The 22,670-nt window shown below is 34.6% G+C and overlaps 1 protein-coding gene across 2 annotated transcripts; it reads left to right on the forward strand.

The window, feature by feature from the left end:
• The first annotated feature begins 2,096 nt into the window (after positions 1-2,096).
• On the forward strand, positions 2,097-22,014 carry LOC121132768 (odorant-binding protein-like). 2 transcript variants are annotated; one of them, XM_040739319.1, is made up of 9 exons: positions 2,097-2,292; positions 3,704-3,843; positions 4,542-4,611; positions 18,284-18,423; positions 19,094-19,164; positions 19,266-19,400; positions 20,018-20,128; positions 20,689-20,790; positions 20,939-22,014. In XM_040739319.1, the coding sequence occupies exons 3-9, from the start codon at positions 4,588-4,590 to the stop codon at positions 20,962-20,964; spliced, it is 609 nt and encodes a 202-aa protein (XP_040595253.1). In that variant the 5' UTR covers positions 2,097-2,292; positions 3,704-3,843; positions 4,542-4,587; the 3' UTR covers positions 20,965-22,014. The 2 variants fall into 2 exon arrangements, with proteins under 2 accessions (XP_040595253.1, XP_040595252.1); XM_040739318.1 differs by lacking the exons at positions 2,097-2,292; positions 3,704-3,843; positions 4,542-4,611 and adding an exon at positions 16,905-17,084.
• The last annotated feature ends 656 nt before the right edge of the window (positions 22,015-22,670 follow it).

Consider the following 22,670-nt stretch of genomic DNA (forward strand, 5'->3'; position numbering starts at 1 on the left):
ACAGCCACTTTTGATCAATCTGTACTGTAGGCAGTATTCTAACTGGTACTTTTTCTAACTTTCCTCCATCAAATGCAGCAAGGAAAACCAATCCCACTAAAGAAATGAAGGAAGAAAATGTACCACATTTTCTCTATCCATTCTTCAGTTGAGGGGCATCTAGGTTGCTTCCAGGTTCTGACTATTACAAATAAGGCTGCTATGAACATAGTGGAACAGATGTCCTTGTTGCATGTATTTGCATGTTTTAGATATATGCCTAAGAGTGGAATTGCTGGGTCTTGTGATAGACTGATTCCCATTTTCCTGAGGAATCTCCATACTGATTTCCAAAGTGGGTGTACCAGTTGGCACTCCTACCAGCAGTGGAGGAGTGTTCCCCTCTCTCCACATCCTCTCTAGCTTAGTGGGAGGCTGTGAGGGATGGTGAGGGGGTGCGGGAAGAGGAGAGAGAGAGGGAACTGGGATTGACATGTGAAGCAAGCTATTTAAATTAAAGTAATAAAAAAGTTTAAAAAAAGAAATGAAGGAAGAATATTTGAAATTGACTAGTGCACACATAAGTTCCTATTGAAAAGTTTTGAATGTCTGCAAACAGTTAATACCACTGTCAGTCTCTGTAAAATAACCTGAGTTCAGAGCAGTTCAGATTCATGTATTTGTTTAGAAAAATGGTGATTAAATATCCTTAGAAATACTAATGAAATGCAATGGGCCATTTTAACAGTCATTGAATTGTTTCCTGTCACAGAGCAGTGTCCTAAATGAAAGTGTTGATATTGTGCTTGCAAACTTGGTAGTTAGTAATCTATACTCATGGGAATTAGAGCATGTTTTTAAGTAAATCCAATTATTTAAACATAAATAGTCAATCTGAAGGAAGTGAATAACTATGGTTTAGGATGCTATATTTAAATAACACAGAGTATGAATTTAATTTACCAAAGTAGTTTTCATTAACAGGCAAAAATTATTATGGCATGGAAATGGAAGAAAAAATAAGAATAATATTTCAGAATATTCCCTTAATCCACCTATCTATGTTGTAAGGACAAAACATCTCATAATTTTGATGAGATTCACAATAGTGAATAAAATTCATGAAAATATTTAAGTTTTAGTATGTGACTGCTCGTTATTTAATTATATTTTCTATATTGTATTATATAATAAAGTTATAAAAACCTATGTCCAGTATTTCGGGACATTCAGTGGTCTCAGCACTTGTCATGTGCAACCAGAAAATATAGAAGCATGAACTCGTTCTGTATAATCTCACAGGTTCAAGCCCAGCTTGTGGAACACAAGAATGCATCTCAGACAAACATTCATTTGATTTTCAGTTAACATTGAATTGTTTTGTTTAAACTTCATAGACTTATACCTGAAATCCAGCATAGACATTGTCATCATTTAACCAATAATCAGCTATTGCTTATTTTACTAATAACATGATGTTCAAATAATTGCTGTTTGTCTGATATAGTTTTAAAATATTTATTAGGTAGGTGTTTAAAGAAAAATAAGATTGCAGACACATGGACGTTTTAAATGAGTGAATGTCATGTGCCTGAGGTGTACTTAAATACAAAGTGGGAGAAATTATCCTGTGGCAAGAACTCAATAAATTGTCTCCACATCTGAGGGTTCTAGTTCTCATGACAAAATGCATACAGACTAATTTGTGAAACTCATCTTTAACCCGAATCTTAGTATTGACATTCAATTTAAACTTCTTCTAGCCAAGGATGCCTTTTGGAATTAGAATACAATTTTAGTGATGCCAACATATTCAATTATTCATATTAAAATTGGAATTAACATGTAGCTCTTAGGTCTTGGTCATGTATAAATCAGGATGTATGACCTGTCAATGTTGATATTCTTGAGACACTTAGTGCAAACTGTCCTCTTTCACGTGTAATTTTACCAAAGGTTGGCATGGATCATAGGATTAGAGTTTAGTGAAGCAGAACCTTCCAGAATTGTTCTCCTTGACACATTCAGGAACATTATATTCCAATGATTTCTTATGCCATGCATTTAAATACTGACAAGCAGACTGTTCTGAAAATTCAGAACAAACAGCTAAATGAAAGGATCAGTGAAAAAGAGATCATCGCACATCCTGCTCACTGAAACGATTTGCTCGTGTCTTCAGTTTGTCAGTTCACTGACAGCTGAGAAACTCGGGATTTCTAGTCCAGAAGAAAGAGAAAAATTTGGAAGATGAAGGTTCTTCTTCGCTATGCTCTAGCCTGTTTGGTGTCTGCCACTGAGGAACTCTTACCGGTACAAGGATGGGCTTTCAGGGGATTATGCAAGGGCAAAAATAACTGTGGTGTATTTGACAATTTTTGACCAAATAACCATTCTATGAAAATATTGGTACTCCCAAAACTTTTGTAATATAAATATCTCCATGTCTTGAATATTTTTGTTTGAGTAGTAAGATTATAATTACCTCATTTGAGCTTCCTAAAATACCTAATACTATTTTTCTGTCAGGCTATGATAGCACATGCTGTAATTGTAGCACTCAGGAAGGTAAAGGTAGATGGATTTCTGTGGATTCCAAAAGAGCCCCGTCTACACAGTGAGTTCCAGGAAAGCCGAGCTACACAGAGAAACCCTGTCTTACATAATAAAAAATGCCATGTTTTCTTTACTTATTTTTCTATCCACTTTAGCATAATTGACCATATGTTCATAGTTGATTATTAGTACAACATTTCATAAAATAATTTACTGTCCTACAAGAATTCATGGATGATTCTGATAAACATAATAGAAAAATTTAAATAAATCTAATACGTGCCTGACAGATTGTATAAGATGTATATGACACATGGATATCTGTAAATTTTAGAATCATCCTACTGTGGTCAATGTTTGGGATAAATGTTGATATAAATTACAATCCATTTATGTTTCCAATGTAAGTAGGTGATTTCTTGATGTTTCTGTGTTGTGGATGTTTGAGTGAGTGTGTTTCCTTGACCAGGTATTCACAAACATTACAGCAAAGATGTAGAAACCAGTAGCAAAACATTTTAACAGGTGCTGTTTAAAATCCTTTTTTCTCTGATCAGAGCGATTGCTCCATTGAAATTGATCCTAATACCTTGGCAACAAAGAAGTTTTATTGTCCATATATGCATGAAATGCAATTTGTATGTGAATTTTACTATGTTTTCTTTTAGATTATTTATGTGCTTTGAAGTTGCTTTACATTAGGAACCGACAATCTATAATTTATTCATTTTCCTTAATATTATTGTTCATGATTTAAAACTATTATCCTTTATTAAATATATGTATATGTTTTCAAATAATATGTCAGGCATTTTATTGAATGAAGAGAAATATACATTAGTGATCTTATTACATTATATTTGTGATAAATTTCTATATTATAATATAAAAGTACTGTCTTTTTATTTGAAAATCTATAATTTACTCATAATTTCTAAACACTGCTTTATCTTAAAGTTTTCACTAATTTTATTTTTTTATTTTATGTGTATGGGTGTTTGTTCTGCCTTTTGAATTTTGTATATGCTCCATTCTCAAATGCCATACTATATTGCTAAGTAATGAAGTTATAGTAGTTTGTGTGCCAATGTGTGGGTGCTAGGGCTTGAACCAAGATTCTATGATTAATTTTTCAGTTTTATGGAATCTCATTCATATTCATTTTTAGATTTCAGGGAATTTTAATACCATCTACCTGGATTCCAAAGTTGACAGAGTGACATACGAAAATAGTTAATTTAGGATACTGATGCGTGAAGTAAATTATTTTAAGAATTACACATCCATGGGCATGACGTTTTATGTTAGGTAAGAAAATTTTATTAAATTAGAAATAATTGTTTGTTGAAATGGGATGCAAAGCATTCCCCATATATTTCTTAAATGGGAAGATTATATGGATTCAATTCAATTGTAGCTGGAATTGAGTGTCAATGTGTCTAAACATCATAAACCTTAGCATTCATGTCTTGATATTTTAATTTTTCTTCATTTAAAATAGCGAAAATATGAACTCAAGGACTAAAGAATACATCATGGAAAGAAAAAATGTTTGCTGAATGTAAAATATTAATATAAAATATTAACATATGTGAATATAAGTAATGGAAAATTTGAGATGGTAAATACTAAAATAAAACAGTGTTTATAACCTCACCTTGAAAAGCGCTCCTCTTCTTGAAAACCCTCTAGATATTTGGACACCTACCATTGCATCAATAAGATTACTAATGTCAGTTTTTGATGTGGGAAATACTTTCAAATATGGGTCTGAGGTCCATTTTCATCCACACATCTCAATATGCACAGAAAATTGGTCTACACCCAAAAGAAATCATTGGTCAAAAAGACTATTAGTGAAAATACTTACAAACCATTACAGAAAAAAGGCACATGATAGGGAACATATATCACTTTCAGCAAGTTTATTCTTCTTGTGTCAGAAACACACAGGGGTTGGTAAATGTTAAATAATGAGTGATTATTATTTGTTATATTTTGTTTAGAAAAATGGGAAGTGCGAACTACACATGATTTGGGCAGAGAAATTTCATGTCCTTAACTGCTATAGGAAATGTGAGTATCTCTGGTTGAGAATTGATGGTACTTATATTTTCTGTAACCAATCAGATATTTATGAGGAATTATATTTAGCAGATAACTGGTCCATTGTGTTTCAACTTAAAGATTATTTAAAAAATGTAAAATGTCCCAAAAGGAATGGTGCTGAGAAAATGACAACAGCATTTGAGACGGTAACTTGAAAGTGGGTGGTGGGTGGGATGAGTGCATGAATCTCATGAGGCCCACCCCACCAGTCATCATGAACAGATATATTGCCCCTATATCAATGGCATTCAGTGGTGGGGTTAATTAGTCACATTCATGCTCCAAGATTTTTGTGTGAAGTTATACCAATTTAAAATAATATTATATATACAAAGAACTATGGCAAATAAAGATCCCTGAGAGTGGAAGAATTGTCTGGCTCAGGGATGTGATCTCTCATTGGTTATCCAGTAGCACACTGTCTGCCCTGAAATCATATACACCAAAACAACACGAAATGGTCTCATCATGTGTCTTTTATACATTTACGTGACATACATTCATATTTACATATGCAACAATAATAATTATTAAAGAAGGTTGTGAAGGGGAAAAGGAGTAAAGTGTATATTAGTGGTTTAAAAAAGGAAAGTCTTATGACCAAGAATGTAGCTATATTTGAATATATTTTATATATATATTGATGTAAAGTAAATACATATTTTATATTATATCATAAATTTTATATAATATATTTATAGTCATTTAACTAATATAATTGCTAATGTTTCAATAATATTAAATGTATATTTAAATATAGCTTGATATCCATATGCTGATATAAATATATTAAATATATGTTATATATCTGTACATATAACATATAATTGCATCGTGTCAGTTTGAATAGAAATCACTCCATAGGCTCATATATTTGAATTCTTGATTATTAGGGAGTGATGGTACTGGAGAGGGATTAGAAGGTTGGCCTTAGTGGAGTCTATGTGGCCTTGTTGGAGGAAGCGTGTCACTGTGGTTGTGATTCTAGATTTTAAAATTCAAGATAGATTAAGGTTTTCTACCTGCTACTAGAACATCAGAATGTAGAACTCTCTGCTCTTTCTCCAGCAATATTCCTGCAAGTGGCTATGCTACCCAACATGCTGATAACAATGTTCAAAATGCTGAAACTATAAGCAAGCCACAATAAAATACTTTAATTTATGACAGTTGACTTGTCATGATGTCTCTTTACAGCAATAGAACACTGACTAAAATTTGTACCATAACTGCTTTATTCTTAGAATTAAAAAAATTCTAAACAAAAATTTATAAAACAGAATGTTTTTTATTGGGAGTTGTTAAAGTGAATTAAATTGAAATGAAGAGTCTAGAAAGTTCCAGAAATCAAAACTGTGGATCATCAGTGAAAAAATACTTGAGGTAGCTATCTAGTTATCATAATGGATTTCAAATATTCTGACAGCTGTACAGTATTGGTGTGCCTAAATTCATGAGTCCAGATCTAATAATCCTTCCTATCATTTATAAAACTCCAAATTTAATATTCACCCTGAAAGTTCACAGCTGTGTTTGTCCTAATTGATCTTAGAGAGAAAGGGGGGGCAACACCTCCCTCTCTTGTCACTCAGCTTTAAATGTGTTAGCCAGTGTTCAGTGGGGCTGTTGTTGTCCTACACATGATAAATTTTCTTACACTCTCAAAATAGGAGTGTTTACATTTCAGCAAGCTTATACATTCCCACATTTTCCTATGAGATTTTCACAGAAAATAAACCTTATGAGTTACAAAATGAAAAATTGACACAACATATCTATTGGTGCACATACACCATTGGTTTTGGAAAGGATAAGGACCATCTATTTGTTGAGTAAATTGACTTTATTTTCTTAATATTCTTCTCCCTTGTAATTGGCTTTATTCAGTTTTCAAATTCAGGAGACTTATAACGTTTCTCTTGTGAAAGAACTAGTAGATCCTCCCACAAAGAGCATCACAAAATGGGCATGATGTGAGTCCTGTGCAAGCTCTTGGATCTGCTTTATGTTTAGCCTTACTTTTGTATTGTTCTCTAAATATGAGAAAAAAACTGTGTACCAAATTGTACCATAAGGTATAATATTCACGGTACAATAGTGTTAAAGTTTGCCAATAAGGGGACATTCATGCTTCTTGGTTAAAAGAATGGAATGAGTCTTTAAGTATAGACACTTTAACTTAATGAAACAAAAACCGTTCAGGTAGATGCTTAAAATGTCTCCATCAACTTGACCATTGAGAAGTCTTTTAGTGTATTTTCCTGATTGATAGCTGATGGTGGAGGGCCAATCTCGCTGTGGGCAGTGACATCCCTGGGCTTATGATGGTCCTAATGGTGCTATAAGAAGACAAGCGGAGCAAGTCAGGAGGACCAAGTTAGTAAGGCTCAGTTACTGCTTCAAAGTTCATTTCCAATCTCCTTGAATAATTGAATCAGCAAAACTTTTCCTTCCAAAATTTCTTTATAGGCTGTGATGTAATGATTTAGTTAGGATTTTTTCTTCAAGACAGGGTTTCTCTGTTTAGTTTTGGCTATCCTGGAAGTCACTCTATAGAGTAGTCTGACATGGAACTCTAAGTGATCTGTCTGCCTCTGCCTCCCAAGTGCTTGGATTAAAGTTGTGCCCTACCATGGCTAAGATTTTTTTGACATGTCTGTCATGACAAATTTTTTCCAGGAGTGTGTGCAATTCACCTTAGCTACTCATGTTCCTTTAAGTGTTGGAAAGTTTCATAAGAATTTTGAAACTTGCAACTGAAATTATCTGATAATTAAATTTTTCTGGAATCCTGCATCTTGTGTATGTGACCTGGCCTGACAGCACCCTTTCTCTCTGTGTCTCTGTATCTCTCTGTCTCTGTCTCTGCCCCTAGCTGTCTCTCTCTTATATACACACAGGAAACAAACACACCATGTTTGAATTATCCATTGTGCTAAGTATTCACATACTCACAGTCTGCTACTGGCCATCTATATTTTCTTTCTTAAACTGTGTGAGTCTGGCACTAGTGTTCCTCCTTTAAAACAAAGCCAAGCCATGCTTCTGAATATACTCTTTCCAGGTTGTTAACAGTTCTTTGTTGTGTTGGCAACATTAAGTCCCTTGGGGAAATATTTTAATTTGGGCAGATAAACACGATTTTGATGACTGAAACTGAGACTTGGGGTCAAGACTGGAATAAGCATTAAATCCAGGCTTTCAAGCAAATACTCTGTCCTACTTGTCTATATACCGCTTCTATTTGTCACTGGTTTCAACCAGAATTGCCCAGCTCTTTTGGACCATAGAAAAAAAGCACTCAATCTTGCTGAAATCAGGAACACAGCTCAGGCTGAGTCTACCTTACTCTGAATATGCCGAGATGTCAACAAAATACTGGCATAATACATATATACTGTGAATCAACCTGGGATACATCTGCCCCAAATGATGTGACAGACCTTGATGATTCCCTATGGGAAGCCTTGTACTCTCTGAGGAGTGGTGGTGGAGTGGATGGGGAGATGATATTGGGAGTGGGAGAATAGAAGGGTGAGGGAACTGGGATTGGTATATAAAATAAGCTTGTTTTTTAATTTAAAAATTTAAATAATAAACAAATTGACTTGGATGCAAACCATTCCATAAGATCTGTTTTTCTATATTATCTCTTCCTTGTTTTTATCATAGTGCAAAGTTCTGACAACTTTCACAGTTACCCATGATGCACAGTTCTTACTTTAGATTCAGAATCTGGCTTCTGGTACCCTGTGGTGTCAGGATTACTTTGTTACTTCAAGCAACTTGTACACTGACCAATGGAACATTACAGCATTTGCAGTAATCACAGACTGACTTCCAGGAAATTTAAAAGATGATCTGTCACTTTTCAGATCTTCTGGTGAGAACTTAGTCTTGACAAAATCAAAATCAGTTTTATTATCCTATGAAACTGTAACTATTTAACTTTACCTGGTCTCCAATGTCTCTCTATAGCAAGTTATTTTTCTTTAATATTACCAATTTTTAATATAACTTGGTAAAATAGGTTGTTTTTATTTGGTAGATTTCTTTTTATTGTTTTGAGTAAGTGTGTGTCAGTAAACAGAAATGCTTCTGTTATTAATAAGTAAAATTAATAAACACTTGTATTATATTGGATATGCAAATATATTATTTATGATCTAATAAAGCCATTGAGGATCAAAATGCAAACCTAGCCAGCACCGTAGAGTCTGGCAGTAGTGAGGCACACATTAATCCCAGTAGACATACTATTTAGCCATAGGAACCAGGCAGTAGTTACACACACCTTTAATGCCAGGACTAAGAAGACAGACATATGGATCTCTGTGAGTTTAAGGCAACCCAGGTCTGCACAAAATGGAATCAGTCTAAAAGAAAAAAACAGAGCTCACACTTTTAATCCCAGCACTAGGGAGGTATAAAAGGAATAAGCTAGGATTCTCATGTGAGATTTAGTTTCCAGACAGAGAAATCACTAGGATTCATGTAATCTAGGATTCATGGGGACAGGACTGACTGCCATTTCAGCTTGATAGAGGTAAGAGCTACTGGCTTGGCTGCTTTGCTTTTCTCATCTTCAGCCTGAACTCCAATATCTTTCTCTGGGTTTTTTAATCATTCATGTTACAATTGGAGCCCAGAATGAGGCACAATTCCAGGACCGTGAGATTAAGAGTTTCATGCTTACCAAATGTACTAGCAACACCACATTTGGAACATTAGGATTACCATGAGGTTTTAAGGAATAAACAAAAATATGATTTTTAAAATAGATTTAACATACATGTAATTTTAGTATTTATTCATGACAAATTTGAATAAAAGAATAATGTGTTTGTTAACTTTTATGTAAAGGATTAAATTACATGATTGCAGATATTTCTCAGTTATTAAGAGGACTTTCTGCTCCACTGGATGACCAAACATGGGTTTCCAGCATCCACATGGAGGTTCAGTAAGAAATGCTACAGGAGTGTCTCATGTCCAACTATTTTTGGACATGCACTTCTTTCCCTTGGCTATTTAAAGCAAGGGCTATGTTTTGCTGTTCTCTTTCAGTTGTCCTAAACTTATTATAGTATTATTGAATTTCATGATGTAAGCATGGATTTATTATGCTTTATATGTGTATATATTTTACAAAGTCTTATAGTCAGCTCAAATAACAAGTGTGTAAGGATTGGTTTAGTGCCAAAGAACATGGGTAAAATCCACACAATTCCCTTACCCATAGGATAATATTGTTTATCTATTACAAACTGTACAAAAAGACCATCTGAACTTCTTTAACAAGGAATCCTTTATTGCTGAACAGCCATTTTTTAAGGTTATGCAATGATATCATTCTTGCTGAAGGTACATGAATGGTATTGTCATTGTTTTAAAATGACAGGGAAATGTGAGTACCTGTTATACAGTAAATAACTCAAGAAGTCAAAGTAGTGGCCACAAGAATTACAAGCTGCTCTATGGACATTCATATGAAACAGATGTTTGAAGAATATTATATCTCAGTTGAGGAGTAGTGGTACAGGCCTCAAATCCCTGACCTCAGGAGGCAGAGACAAGCAGATCTCTGTGAGTTCAAGGCCAGTCTGGTATACAGAGAGTTCTAGGACAGGCTCCAAATCTATACAAAGAAACTCTGTCTCAAAATACCAAAAATATTATATCTCTGTAGTAACCTCATCATCCTTACTATTATCCTTCCCTTTCTTTAAATACAATAACCTAATGTTATATGCTTAATATTATACCTTCCCTTTCTCTTTCTTCTGCATCTACCTATACTTGCCAAAGTATCTGGTGAACTTCCTGGGTTAATTTCTTGATCTATTTGTTAGTACTGACTTTAATATATAAAATGGAACAAAAATCCCACAAACAACAACAATAAAAACCCCAACAAACCCTAAATGAGCAACTGTAGATTTAAAATGATTCATTCTTATTTTAATAAAACATGGTAGAGTATCCTAAGGTCTTCTTCACAATATAATTGATGGCAGTTCCTTATTAAAGTAAACTTTGAGCTAACATATTAATAAAAATCTTTCTTTAAGCAATTGTAATGACACTAATGCCTGGAATCAATAATGCTGGAGTGAAATAAGAGCATCATGGCTTACACTCTAAGGACTAATACAATCTGATCAATGTAAAATGACAAAATATGTTTCAACTGAACTAGTGACTGTGAGTGCAAACTTGATTCTTTTATGTTTCCTCAACTGATAATTTTGAAATTTTAGAACATACATAGAAGTTTAACCTGAATTAGGTTATGTGTGCCTTCATTACATATAAAACCACGTTTATATTAAAAGTGTAGTATAATAAAGTAGCTTGAAAAAAATTAAACTATAAATAAGTGGTCTTCATCATTGTGGTTCCAGAATCAGAATATGACTTCTGCATTGCACAATTATGGCTGTTCACTTCAGATTACGTTTCTAATGGTTGCTGTTCTGTTCATAAGAGCTAAGATATGGAATCAGTCAAGAAGTCCATCAACAGATGAATGAATAGATAAAATATAGTATGAGGACACAATAGATTATCATTTAACTGTAAAGAAAAACAAGCTCACAGCACTTGTAGGAAAATGGAAGGGACTAGAGATTATCATGTTAAGTGAAGTAAGCTAGATTTGGACAACTGTATTTCTTTCAAAATATAGAATACAAGTTAAAGTTTATGTACATGTTTCTCTGTCTCTCTGTCTTTTTTGCTGTCTCTATGTTTGCTTTGTGTCTCTGTCTCTGTCTTTCTCTCTGTATTGAACTAGGGCATGGAAGTAGAAGTTATTATTATGAGACTGACGTGATGCCTACTGCGCTAAGAGGGCCTCTAGAAGTTATTATTATGAAAGGAGAAGGAGAATTCTGAAAGAAGGGAAAAAGAAGACTGAAGAATGAGGCATGAAGCAGGATTCTTAATGGAGTAGGAGACTTGCCTAGTGTGGGAGAATAAAGGTACTATGGGGTTCTTCTTTGTGTGCCAACTAAAAACTTAATAGGGAGAATTAAAAATGGGGGAATAGGGCTGCTATTCACGAGGATTCACGGTCAAGTCCCAGCATTCATATGTCCACTCACTGTTGTCTGTAGGTCTTGTCCCACTATATCCAACACCCTCACACAGACATATATTTGACCTACGTAATATGCAATTAATTTTTTAAATTTATTTTGGAAGCACTCTTATTTACATATCCATCCCCCCATTCCCTCGACCTCCCATCCTTCCATGCTTGCCTCTGTCTCCCCATCCCACCCCACCCACTCCCCAGGGATAGTGAGACCCTCCACTGGGCATCTTCAGAGTCTATCACATTATTTGGGGGAAAGGCCCAGGTCCTACTTCCCGTATCTGGGCTGCAATAATATCCCTCCATAGGGAATGGGCTCCTCAAATTCTATTTGTAATCCAGGGATAAACACTGGCTCCACTGTTGGAGGTCCTACAGACTGCCTGGGCCTCCTAGCTGTTATCCACATTCAGAGAGCTAGGTTTGGTCTAATGCTGGTTTCCCAGCTTCATGACTAGGGTCTCTGTGCTCTCATTAGGTCAGATCAACTGTTTCTGCGGATTTCTCCAGCTCCATCTCGGCTCCTTTGCTCATCTTTTCTCCCTTTCTGAAACTGATTCTGCGAGTATGGCTCAGTGTTTAGCTGTGTGTGCCTGTTTATTCTTCGATCAGCTACTGGGTGAAGGCTCTAGAATGATAATCAAGGTGGTGATCAATTTCATTATAGAGGAAGGGGATCAAAGGCAGCCTCTCCACCACTGCCTAAATTATTAGTTGGGGTCATCCTTGTGGATCTCCTAACATTTCCACTGTGCCAGACCTCTCCAAACCTGTACTGGCTCCCTCTGTCAAGGAGTCTCCTTTCCAGCTCTCCTCCCTTCCTCCTCTGTCTCAGAACTCCTGTTCTCCTCCCCCTCTGGTTCTTGCCCTGTCCCCTTCCCACCTAGTGCCTCTCTCCCCCCTTGATGTTTAGATGGCTCAAAGGTTAAGAGTACTGGTTGCTCTACCAGAGGTACAGAGTTCAATTCCCAGTAAATACAACTACATTTTTAATTATAATAATATATTCATAAAATCAAAATGAATGTTTAAACATGAATACACAAGGAAAAAGACACAAAACAGTATATAGTATAATTTATTGAATATAAACAATGAACATTTATCAAGAGTTTTCCTGAAACTCAGATTATTTGAAATGTTGCAGTGAAGATATTCATGGTTTAAACCTACCAAAATTATATGACAAGATTTTGTTGAGTCTTCCAATATCGAAACATCCAGTATGACTTCACTGCTATTGTCCCTGCCAGCTAATAAGCAATATATGAAACAATTTTATATTGGATATGTTTTGTCATACTGAATGTTATTGCTCCTGGGAATGATAACTGTGATTTATCATATAATTTCATAAATGAAAAATTAACATTGTTAATTAAATATTGAACACGTTGTTAACTATTACATTAAAATAAATATTACAATGTTCATAATGTGAATATTAAGGGAAAATACTCAACTTTCATGAGTCAATGTAATTTATGCCCTTTTGTACATTACAGTGTTGAATCTACATAGGTTTTGCTGCAGTCTGGTAGATGTGGGAAGATACATCCCAAGTGGGTTTTACATCACTTGAGACAAGATGTTGCCCCTAAGTCTTATATTTTTTGGTTGTGAGCCTAGCCTTTAATGGCTGAAACATAACCCCAGCCCTGTAAGTCTGAACTTCATAAAAATAACAGCATATCACCAGGCCCAGTAGCAATTTAGGGACTATTATCAATGTGTTGACAATGGGGTGGTAAAAATTAGAAAACTCAAAACTAGAATCCATAGTGCAATCTAAACAAGTAAAATTGTTTCTTCCTACTTGTAAGATAATCTGTGTCAAAAAGACAATCATGTTTATTCTGATTTCATAATACAAGGTATATCAATTTTGTATGAGAGAAATAGATTTCATGTCTGTTTTCATCATTATTGCATGAATTGCATTGGTGGAGAGATATATTAACTTGTTTATTTTCAAGTATCATAATGTTGCATAAAGGACATTTTGATTTCAAAGTGTATGCACCTTCTGACTGGAGTACGCAGAAGAGTGTTGATTACATATGCAATATAAAAGAAGATGACATTGAGTTTAATTACCTACGCCAGCATCATACATCAGGAACAAAATGATCTCAAGTACAAACCATTTAAGTCATGATGATTTGTTGGACAATAACAAATATAACCTGTTTCACTAAACGTTGACTCTACTTCATATGTTACATCATAAATGATAGCAACATTTATTATTTTTCCATCCCAAAGCACTCATTGATCAAATAAATTTAATGGCCATGATATTAAATCAACACTTTAGATACAATGAGATAGGAAATATATTGTGACCAAGAAGTAGGGATGGAGTTTGGATTTATTTTATTTTGGTGTTATTGTTGCTCATAAGGAAACTTGGATGAATTAATATGCTAGGATAAACATTTAGACTTCATGCTTTACTTTTTCACAGAGTCATTACCCAGTGGATTCTATAACTAAGCAACAGGTGAAATCGAAAAATACAGCATTTGAAATGGCCCGAGAAAAGCATTACCAAATCATTAATGGGTTTTAGAAACATCTTTGGACATAAAAATATTGCCTTAGAAGATGTCTTTAAATATCTGTATTAGCTACTGATTTCAAGATTACTTCACAGCAAAGAACGTTGTGGGTTCAAACATATAGTCTCCCCTTATTTTCAGGAGATTTCTCCAGCATTTTGATGGCCTAGAAAGATAGAATTGGTTTCTTTTTAACTGAACTGACAGCCATCTTTGGTCAGTCTGTACCCCAGGCAAGATTCTAATTGGGATCTTCTCTAACTATCCTCCATCAAACACAGCAAGGGGAACACATCGTACTGAAGACATGAGGGCAGAATGTGTGAAATTGACTTCTACATACAAATATTCCTATTAACATTACAAATGTCTGTTAAATCAGGTAATGCCAATGTTCTCTATAAAATAACCTGAGGTCAGAGTAGTTCATTAATTTTTGATTCCAATGCTAGCTTAGAAAAATAGTGATTAAAATTCTTTAAAAGTACTAACAAAATTAAATGGACTTTTAAATAGTTATTGATTAGTTTGTCCTCACAGACAAATGTACTTAATGAAAGTGTTGATATTGTGAGAACAAACTTGATGATCAGGGGATTAAAGCATATTTTTAAGTCAACCCAAATATTTAAACATTATGTAAATAGCATAGAGGATGCATTTTATTAACAGAGAAAAGGAATTTGTTTGAAATTGAATAGAAAAATATGATTAATATTTAAAAATACTGCTTTGAAACAGCTGTCTAGTGTAAAGACAGAACATCTCTTAGTTTTTGATGCAATACCTCATTGCCATGAGTAGATCAGATATGCATCTGTTTCCTTACATGTCTAAGATGCTGGTTTATAAACAGAAGCTCTCAACTCAATTCTGGAACAGAAATGTTCATTCAATTAATATTCAAAAATATGAAAACATAAATTATAGTGTTAGTGCCCATCTTCAGATTTAGATTTTGTGATTTACTTCTGAGAATAGCTTCAATATTCAATATTGGCCTCTCCATGTTAGATATTTTCTGACATATTTAAACATTTTATATATAGTCCATGGGTTAAAAAGCTTATATGCTATCCTAGAGCCTTCAAACAGTGGCTGATGGAAGCAGAAGCAGACACCCACAACTAGACACTGAACTGAACTCCTGGAACCCACTTGCAGACAGGGAGGAGGGATGGGCAAAGGGGTCAAGACCGGGCTGATGAAGCCCACAGAGCAGCTGACCTGAACAAGGGGGAGCTCATGGACCCCAGTCTGATGACTGAGAGGTCAACATGGCACTGATCCAGACTCCTGGAATGTGGGTGTCAGTGATCCACTACCAGAGGCCTCGGGAATCTATGGGGCCTCTGGTAGTGGATCACTATTTATCCCTGACATACGAATGGACTTTGGAAGCCCATTCTACATGGAGGGATATGCTCTTGTACACATGGGGCAGGGTCCAGATTTTGGGGATCACACATGGACTGCCTCACCAGCCATGGGGAGTGGAGGAGGGTGTGGGATATAAGGCTGGTTTAGGGCGGGGGAGGAGAAGAGGGAGCTGGGTTGACATATGAAGCAGGGTTATATCTAATTTAAATTTAAAAAATGGAAAGAAAAACTTACCATATTATGCAATATAGATGTCTCAGTGGTAAGACTGTCTAGGTTCATTTCAGTTGCCTACAAAATCAAAGAGAAGTGTATAGTAGAGCTTTCCAGCTCATTCTTTTGTTTCTTAATATCCCTGCATTTGGACATGTCCTTTTGGGAAGAGGCAACACTATCCCAAGTATCTTCGTGGTCTACTATGTATTGTATATCAAACAAAATCACTACTTTCTGAACATATATCACATTAAACGAGAAAAAAGGGGGTTGTGTTTGAAAAGCACAATGGTAAAACAAATGAATCAAAATATTTTAAGTTTTATTATATGACCACATTGCTATTTTATTAATTTATATTTTTATATTCTATTATATATTGATGCCATGTGTGGTGGGACATTCTGAGGTCTCATCCTTGCCAGGTATGATCAGAGAGCACATAATCATGAAGAAATCCTGTGCAAACTCACAGGTTGAAGCCAAGCCAGTGACACATGAGAATGCATCTCAGACAAATATGCATCTGGTTTTCTGTTAAAATAGAATTTTTGCATTTAAACTTCACAGAGCTAAACTTGAAATTCAACATAGGCATTTTCACAATTTAACCATTACTCAGTTATTGCATATTTCACTATTAATATAATATTCAAAGAATTGCTTTTGGTAAGATATATGTTTAAAATATTCATTAGAAATATTAGAGGAAAACCTGATTGCATACACATGGAAATGCAATCAATCAACATTGCTGTTCTGAGATATCTCATACTGACTATGCTCATTCATGCATATAATGTCACCAAACAAGCTTGTCAAAATTATGGGATTATAACTTAGTGGAAAGCAGGGTTCCTGGTATACTCAGGAACGTTATGCTCCACTGAATTCTTATAACTTGGTTTCCAATAAAGCAATGCTAGACACGTTCAATTAATGACAATCAACTTGTTCTGAAAATTAAAAACAAACAAAAAGCTAAATAAAAAGCTCAATGAACCAAGCTCATCACACATCGTGCAATTTGAAATCCTTTGCATTTGTCTTCAGTTCATCCTTTCTTTGGCAGTTAAAAAACTCTGGTTTTCTGCCCCAGTTGAAAGAGAAACTCCTAGAAGATGAAGGTTCTACTCCTTGCTGCTCTAGCCTGTCTGGTGTCTGCCACTGAGGATCCCTTACCGGTACAAGGATGGGCTTTCAGGGGTTATACGTGGGCAAAACAGGCTGTGGTGAATTTACAACTTTTTGGGCGGATGATCAAGGAGATTCTATGAAAGCGTGTTTGCTCCTTCATTTCTTAAAAATTATTTGTATTAACTTCAAGACTTTAATTACTTTATTTAAACTTTATTTATTCTCCAATTAAGGTTATAATTACTGCATTTGTGCTTCCTATATTGCCTAATGTTTTGGATAAACGATTATTTTTATTTATCATAAACACTTTACCATAATTAATAATATGTTCATAGCTGAAACCTGATTCATAATTGTATAATATATTTCATTGTCTTAAAAGAATTCAGAGATGGATTTTGATAAACATGATAGAAAATTTAAATCAGTCTAATAATTGCATGATAAGCACATTGTTTGTTATACATTTGAGGCATAATCTCTTTATGTTTTAGAGTAGACCAAACATGGTCAATGTGTGGGTTGATACTGACATTAATTATAATCCAGTTACATATCCAATGAAAAGACTAGGTTATTTTTTGAAGTTTGTGTGTGTGTGTGTGTGTGTGTGTTTGTGTGTGTGTGTGTCCATGACTACTGAAGTTTCACAAACACTGCAGCAAGGTTATAGAAATCAGAGGCAAAACCAACCACAGGAACAGTTTCACCTCCTTTCTCCTCAGATCACAATGTTTTCACCTTCGAAAAATCAATCCAAATGCCTTGACATACAAAAATATTTTAGCATTCAAATATGCATTGGATACATTTGTATGTGGATTTTATTATGTTTTTTCTCCATTTTGTATTATACATAACCATTATCCTTTATTTAGTAAATGTATATATGTTTTCATATAATATATATGGTATTTTTAATGTATAAAGAGAAATACACAATAATGCTGTTATACCATTATATATGGTATAAAATGCTGTCTACTTCTTTAATTGAAAAATAATAATTTATTTAGTGTTCCTACCAGTGTTTTATCTTGAAATTACTACCATTTTCATTTTGTCATTTTATGTGTGTGGGTGGTTGGTCTGCATGTTTCATTCATTATATATGTGCAGCACCCACAAGGCCATATGATATCCCTCAGAAATGAAGTTACAGGAGGGTTTGTGCTAAAATGTGGATACTGGGACTCAAACCCAGTTTCTCTGAGTGATGTATCTAATACATATTAATTTTTAGTTTTCAGGGAATTTTAACACCATCTACCTAGCAGCCAAAGATATGATCTTGACAGAAGAAAATAGTCAAGTGAGAATTTTGATGCGTGAAGTGAATTTTTTTAAGAATTACACACTCATCAGCATGACCTTCTATGTTAGGTAACAACATTTTATTCATGTAAAATAAAGGATTTGTTGAAATGAGACTCAAAGCATTCCCCATATATTTCTCAGATGGAAAAATATTGTGGATCTAATAATAATTCAAGGAAAGCTGGAGTTGAGAGTCACTGTATCTAAAACTTTAGGATTCCTATATTGATGTTTTATTTTTTCTTTCTATTAAAACAGTGAAAATAATAAACTCAGGGAATTAAAGATTCATCGTGGAAAGAAACCAATGCTTATTGAAATTAAAGTATTAATAAATGTGAATATAAGTAAAGGAAAATCAGAGATAGTTAATATTAGAAAGTAGTGTATATAAACTCACTATAAAAAATGTTTGTCGTCTTGGAAACTATCTTGATAATTTGATACCTACCATGGCATCATTGTGGTCACTGGCATCACTTATGTTACTTGGTAAAAAATGTCAATTATGGGCCTGAGGCCCATTCTCATTCATACACCCCAATGTGTGCAGGTTATTATAAATCAAAAATATTATTAATGAAAAAATTTACAAACCATGGCAGAGCATGACAGAAGATGGTCATGACAGTGAAATGTCTCCCTTTCAGCAAGATTAGTCTTCTTGATACAGAAACACATGTTGGATAATAAATGTTAAATAATTAGTGGTTATTATTTATTATATCTGGTTTAGGAAAAATGGGAAATGCCAACTACACACAGTTTGGGCAGATAGACTTCCATATAATTTCTACCCATTGACATGTGAGTATCTCTGGTCGAGAAATGGTGGTGTCATTTACATTTTTTGTAAATAATCTTATTTTTATATGGGAATAACTTTTCTGTTGTGTCTCATGTTACAGGTAATAATGCATATGCAGAATGCAAAAAAAAGGTTGGGTCTGAGAAAATCATTGGGATCTGGACAGTTCGTGGTGCCTTTCATCATTTCCCGAAAATCTACTATGAACCGCAGGTATATGGGGGCTTAACCAGATGTAAGTAAAATCTCTATTATCTGCTTTCCTCAGTCATGAGGAAATAAAATGTACATATGAGTCTTGTTATGTGGCATAAATAAATTAACAAACGAAAGAACCTCAAATAAATAAATACAGGTGTGTTTCTAAAGTTGGTCAAGTACAATCATACAGATAACTTTGGTATTTAGAGTTAGAATGTAAGGGATGTTCCCTGTTATTAACTTAATGAAAAATGGTTATATTTTGTATTTTCCCAGTAATAATGTGTTTATTATGAAGGATTTGCTGAGAATGTGTTATAAATAATACAATTTAAACTAAATATCAGATACATACATGTAACATCATATGGATTCAAAGAATATATTTATGAAAAAATTATTGTGAGATATTATTTTATATAACTTAATATGTTATATAAATTATATATAGTACATAAATATGTGATGATAATCAGTTAAAAATATACATGAATTTCAATTTCAGAGATTGGGCAGGATTAGACACTACAAATATAAGGAGGAATGGGAAGTGGCAAAATGATGTAACTATATTAAAATCTTACAAAAATAAATAACTAAATAGTAGAATCTACATCACATTCTAATGAAGGAAAAATTATTTCTTCCCAGATCCAAGTGTATTTTATATTCAGATACATTTTGCCTCGAACACCACCATTATATTCGAACTCATCTATGTTAATGATTTGGGATACAGACAGAGGCTGACTGGAGCACTGGGTATGTAATTTTCATACAAATATTTTTTTCTGTTTGTTAATTACAACATAACTCTGTACCTCCATCTAATTGAATGATGCATTGGTGTAGTAACATGTTCACTCATGTTATTTCAAACATGATCATGATTGTATGAAGTCGAGTTGAGTTGTACAGGATAAAAATTTTAGCAATACTTTAAATATTCTTGATTTTTTTGGTTTTTCGAGACAGGGTTTCTCCGTATTGTTTTGGAGGCTGTCCTGGAACTCACTCTGTAGACCAGGCTGGCCTCGACCTCACAGAGATCCGCCTGCCTCTGCCTCCCGAGTGCTGGGATTAAAGGCGTGTGCCACCAACACCTGGCTTATTCTTGATTTTTTAAGTAAGTATCATAGATATAATGGATGGAAATTTATTTATATATACACAGAAACAATGTTTGAACTGACTTCAGATTAATTTTTCTGAATGGTATCATCATTAGGGAGTAGCAGGATTTACCAACAATTTGATGAGTTCAGACTTTTAGGTGTGATCATAACAAAAATGTCTTCTCACTTTTCCTCCATGAAATGAAGCAACGGGAAAAAATATCACTGAAGAAATGTGGAAAGAGTATTTGAAACGGACACAAGACTGTGAAATCCCTATTGAAAATATTAAAAATATCTACGAAGCAGGTATTTCACTTTCTGTTACCCAATGTGAAATTAAAGCAAATCACAAAGATTCTTATTTTCTTCTCAGCAATGTAAAATCCTTGCAGATAGTATGAAGGAAATCCAATAATATTTTTAAATTTTCTCCTCTTTTTGTTGCACTTCACAGATGCATGCCCTAAATGGAACAATTGATCCCACGAGTAGAAACCTGGAATTATTCGCTGTTCTTGATTCATTTGAATTCAATTTTGAGGTCAATTCAATCATGTAAACACAATGTATTCATATTTATCACTCTTGAATTTCTGCGAACACTCTTATTATCAAAAATTGTTGCTGGCTTCATCTTTGATTAAACACATTGGTTTCAAATATTGCAAAATGTTTTCAATAAAATACCTGATGTGCATCATGCAGTAGATTCTACCATAGCAGAAATAGTGGCTGAACTTATCACTTCATTGTGAATGGGAATAATTTTAAAACTTGTCACCAAGGAATTTATAAACTTCCTACAGATATAAAGTATTTTATTTTTTCTGTGTTGATGAGGGAAGTACTTCTGTGTATATGTTTGTCTTATTTGTTAATAGATGAAGCACAGTTGTTCGATTGCGAAGCATGATAGGTGGGACTAGGATTTGAGGAGGAGTCTGGGAAATGTAGTCAAGAATAGAGAGTTGCTTTGTGACCCAGGAAAGAGAGGACACATAAGGCTGGCGTCCTCAGAAAGGTAAGTCCTTGTAAAAATACATAGATTACATAGATTAGTAGTAGGGTTAATAATTAAGTCAGAGTTAGCCAACAATAATCCATAGCAAACATCCACCAGTTTCATACGTAATATAGCATCCTGCATGTTCATTTGAGAGCAACATGGCACTGGGACCAGGCAGGCAGGAAGAATGCTAGTTTCACTGTGTGTTTTTATTTCAGAAAATTTTCCAAAAAATATCTTAAAGGAACACACAGTGTATTCTCATATGTACATGTCTGACAAGGCTTTAAACATATAATTTTAGAATTGTTTCACTAAAAGCAATCATATGTATCTTTATCTTTCTATCTACATCTACACATCAATTATTGAAAATGTTGTTTAAAAGATAATGTTATAATGAAAGACCCCTACCCAGGACCCCCCTAGGAAAAGAAAAGCAAGGCCAGGCCGTTGCCTAATGAAAGAAACCCAGACCAGGTGTCTCACCCTCAAAACAGGATGTCTGTGATCACTATAGCAGTCATGGGACCCGGATAATAATTGCTGAAGCGTGCTGGGAACTTTCATATGATAATACTAGAAAACCTAGTCCTTGGCAACTACCATGGCCCCCAATTGTGTCTGATCACTATAGCAATCATGGGACCCGGATAATAATTACTGAAGCATGCTGGGAACTTTCATATGACAATACCAGGACACCTAGTCCTTGGCAACTACCCTTGCCCCCAGTTGTGTCTATGATCACCATAGTAGTCATGGGACCAGGATAATAATTGCTGAAGTATGCCTGGGTCTTTCATAAAGTAATACCAGGAAACTTAGTCCGTGGGAACTACCCCTGCCCCAAGATGAGCCAATGAAATGCCTGTTACTTATGTAACCATTGAAACTCTATAAATATTGTACTCCCTGAAAGCCCGGTATGCTCTGCACCCGAGTTGCAGTAGCATCCGCAGGCACCTGTGTACTCAATAAATCACCTCTTGCATTTGCAGCCAGTGGTCTGGCCCCGGTTCTTGGGCAGAGGGTTCGGTTCAGTGCCCGGCGCTTTGATGCTGAGGTTTTTCAATAATTGCTTCATAAATGTGCCCATTAACAAGCACATACTAAATACATGCTGCACCTATTAAGTGACAAAGGGCATGAGGGGACAAAGTAGAGAATTTGGAGGTAG

The sequence above is a fragment of the Mesocricetus auratus genome, unplaced genomic scaffold (genome assembly GCF_017639785.1).
Source record: "Mesocricetus auratus isolate SY011 unplaced genomic scaffold, BCM_Maur_2.0 Super-Scaffold_100676, whole genome shotgun sequence".
Taxonomy (NCBI): domain Eukaryota; kingdom Metazoa; phylum Chordata; class Mammalia; order Rodentia; family Cricetidae; genus Mesocricetus; species Mesocricetus auratus.

Bases quoted from the DNA above. Each gene is read 5' to 3' on its own strand.
- LOC121132768 (XM_040739318.1), top strand. From the start codon at position 17,022: ATGAAGGTTCTACTCCTTGCTGCTCTAGCCTGTCTGGTGTCTGCCACT. The intron at 17,085-18,283 runs GTACAAGGATGG...ATTAATTTTTAG, and splicing joins CCACTGAGGATCCCTTACCG to TTTTCAGGGAATTTTAACAC. The intron at 20,129-20,688 runs GTATGTAATTTT...CATGAAATGAAG, and splicing joins GAGGCTGACTGGAGCACTGG to CAACGGGAAAAAATATCACT.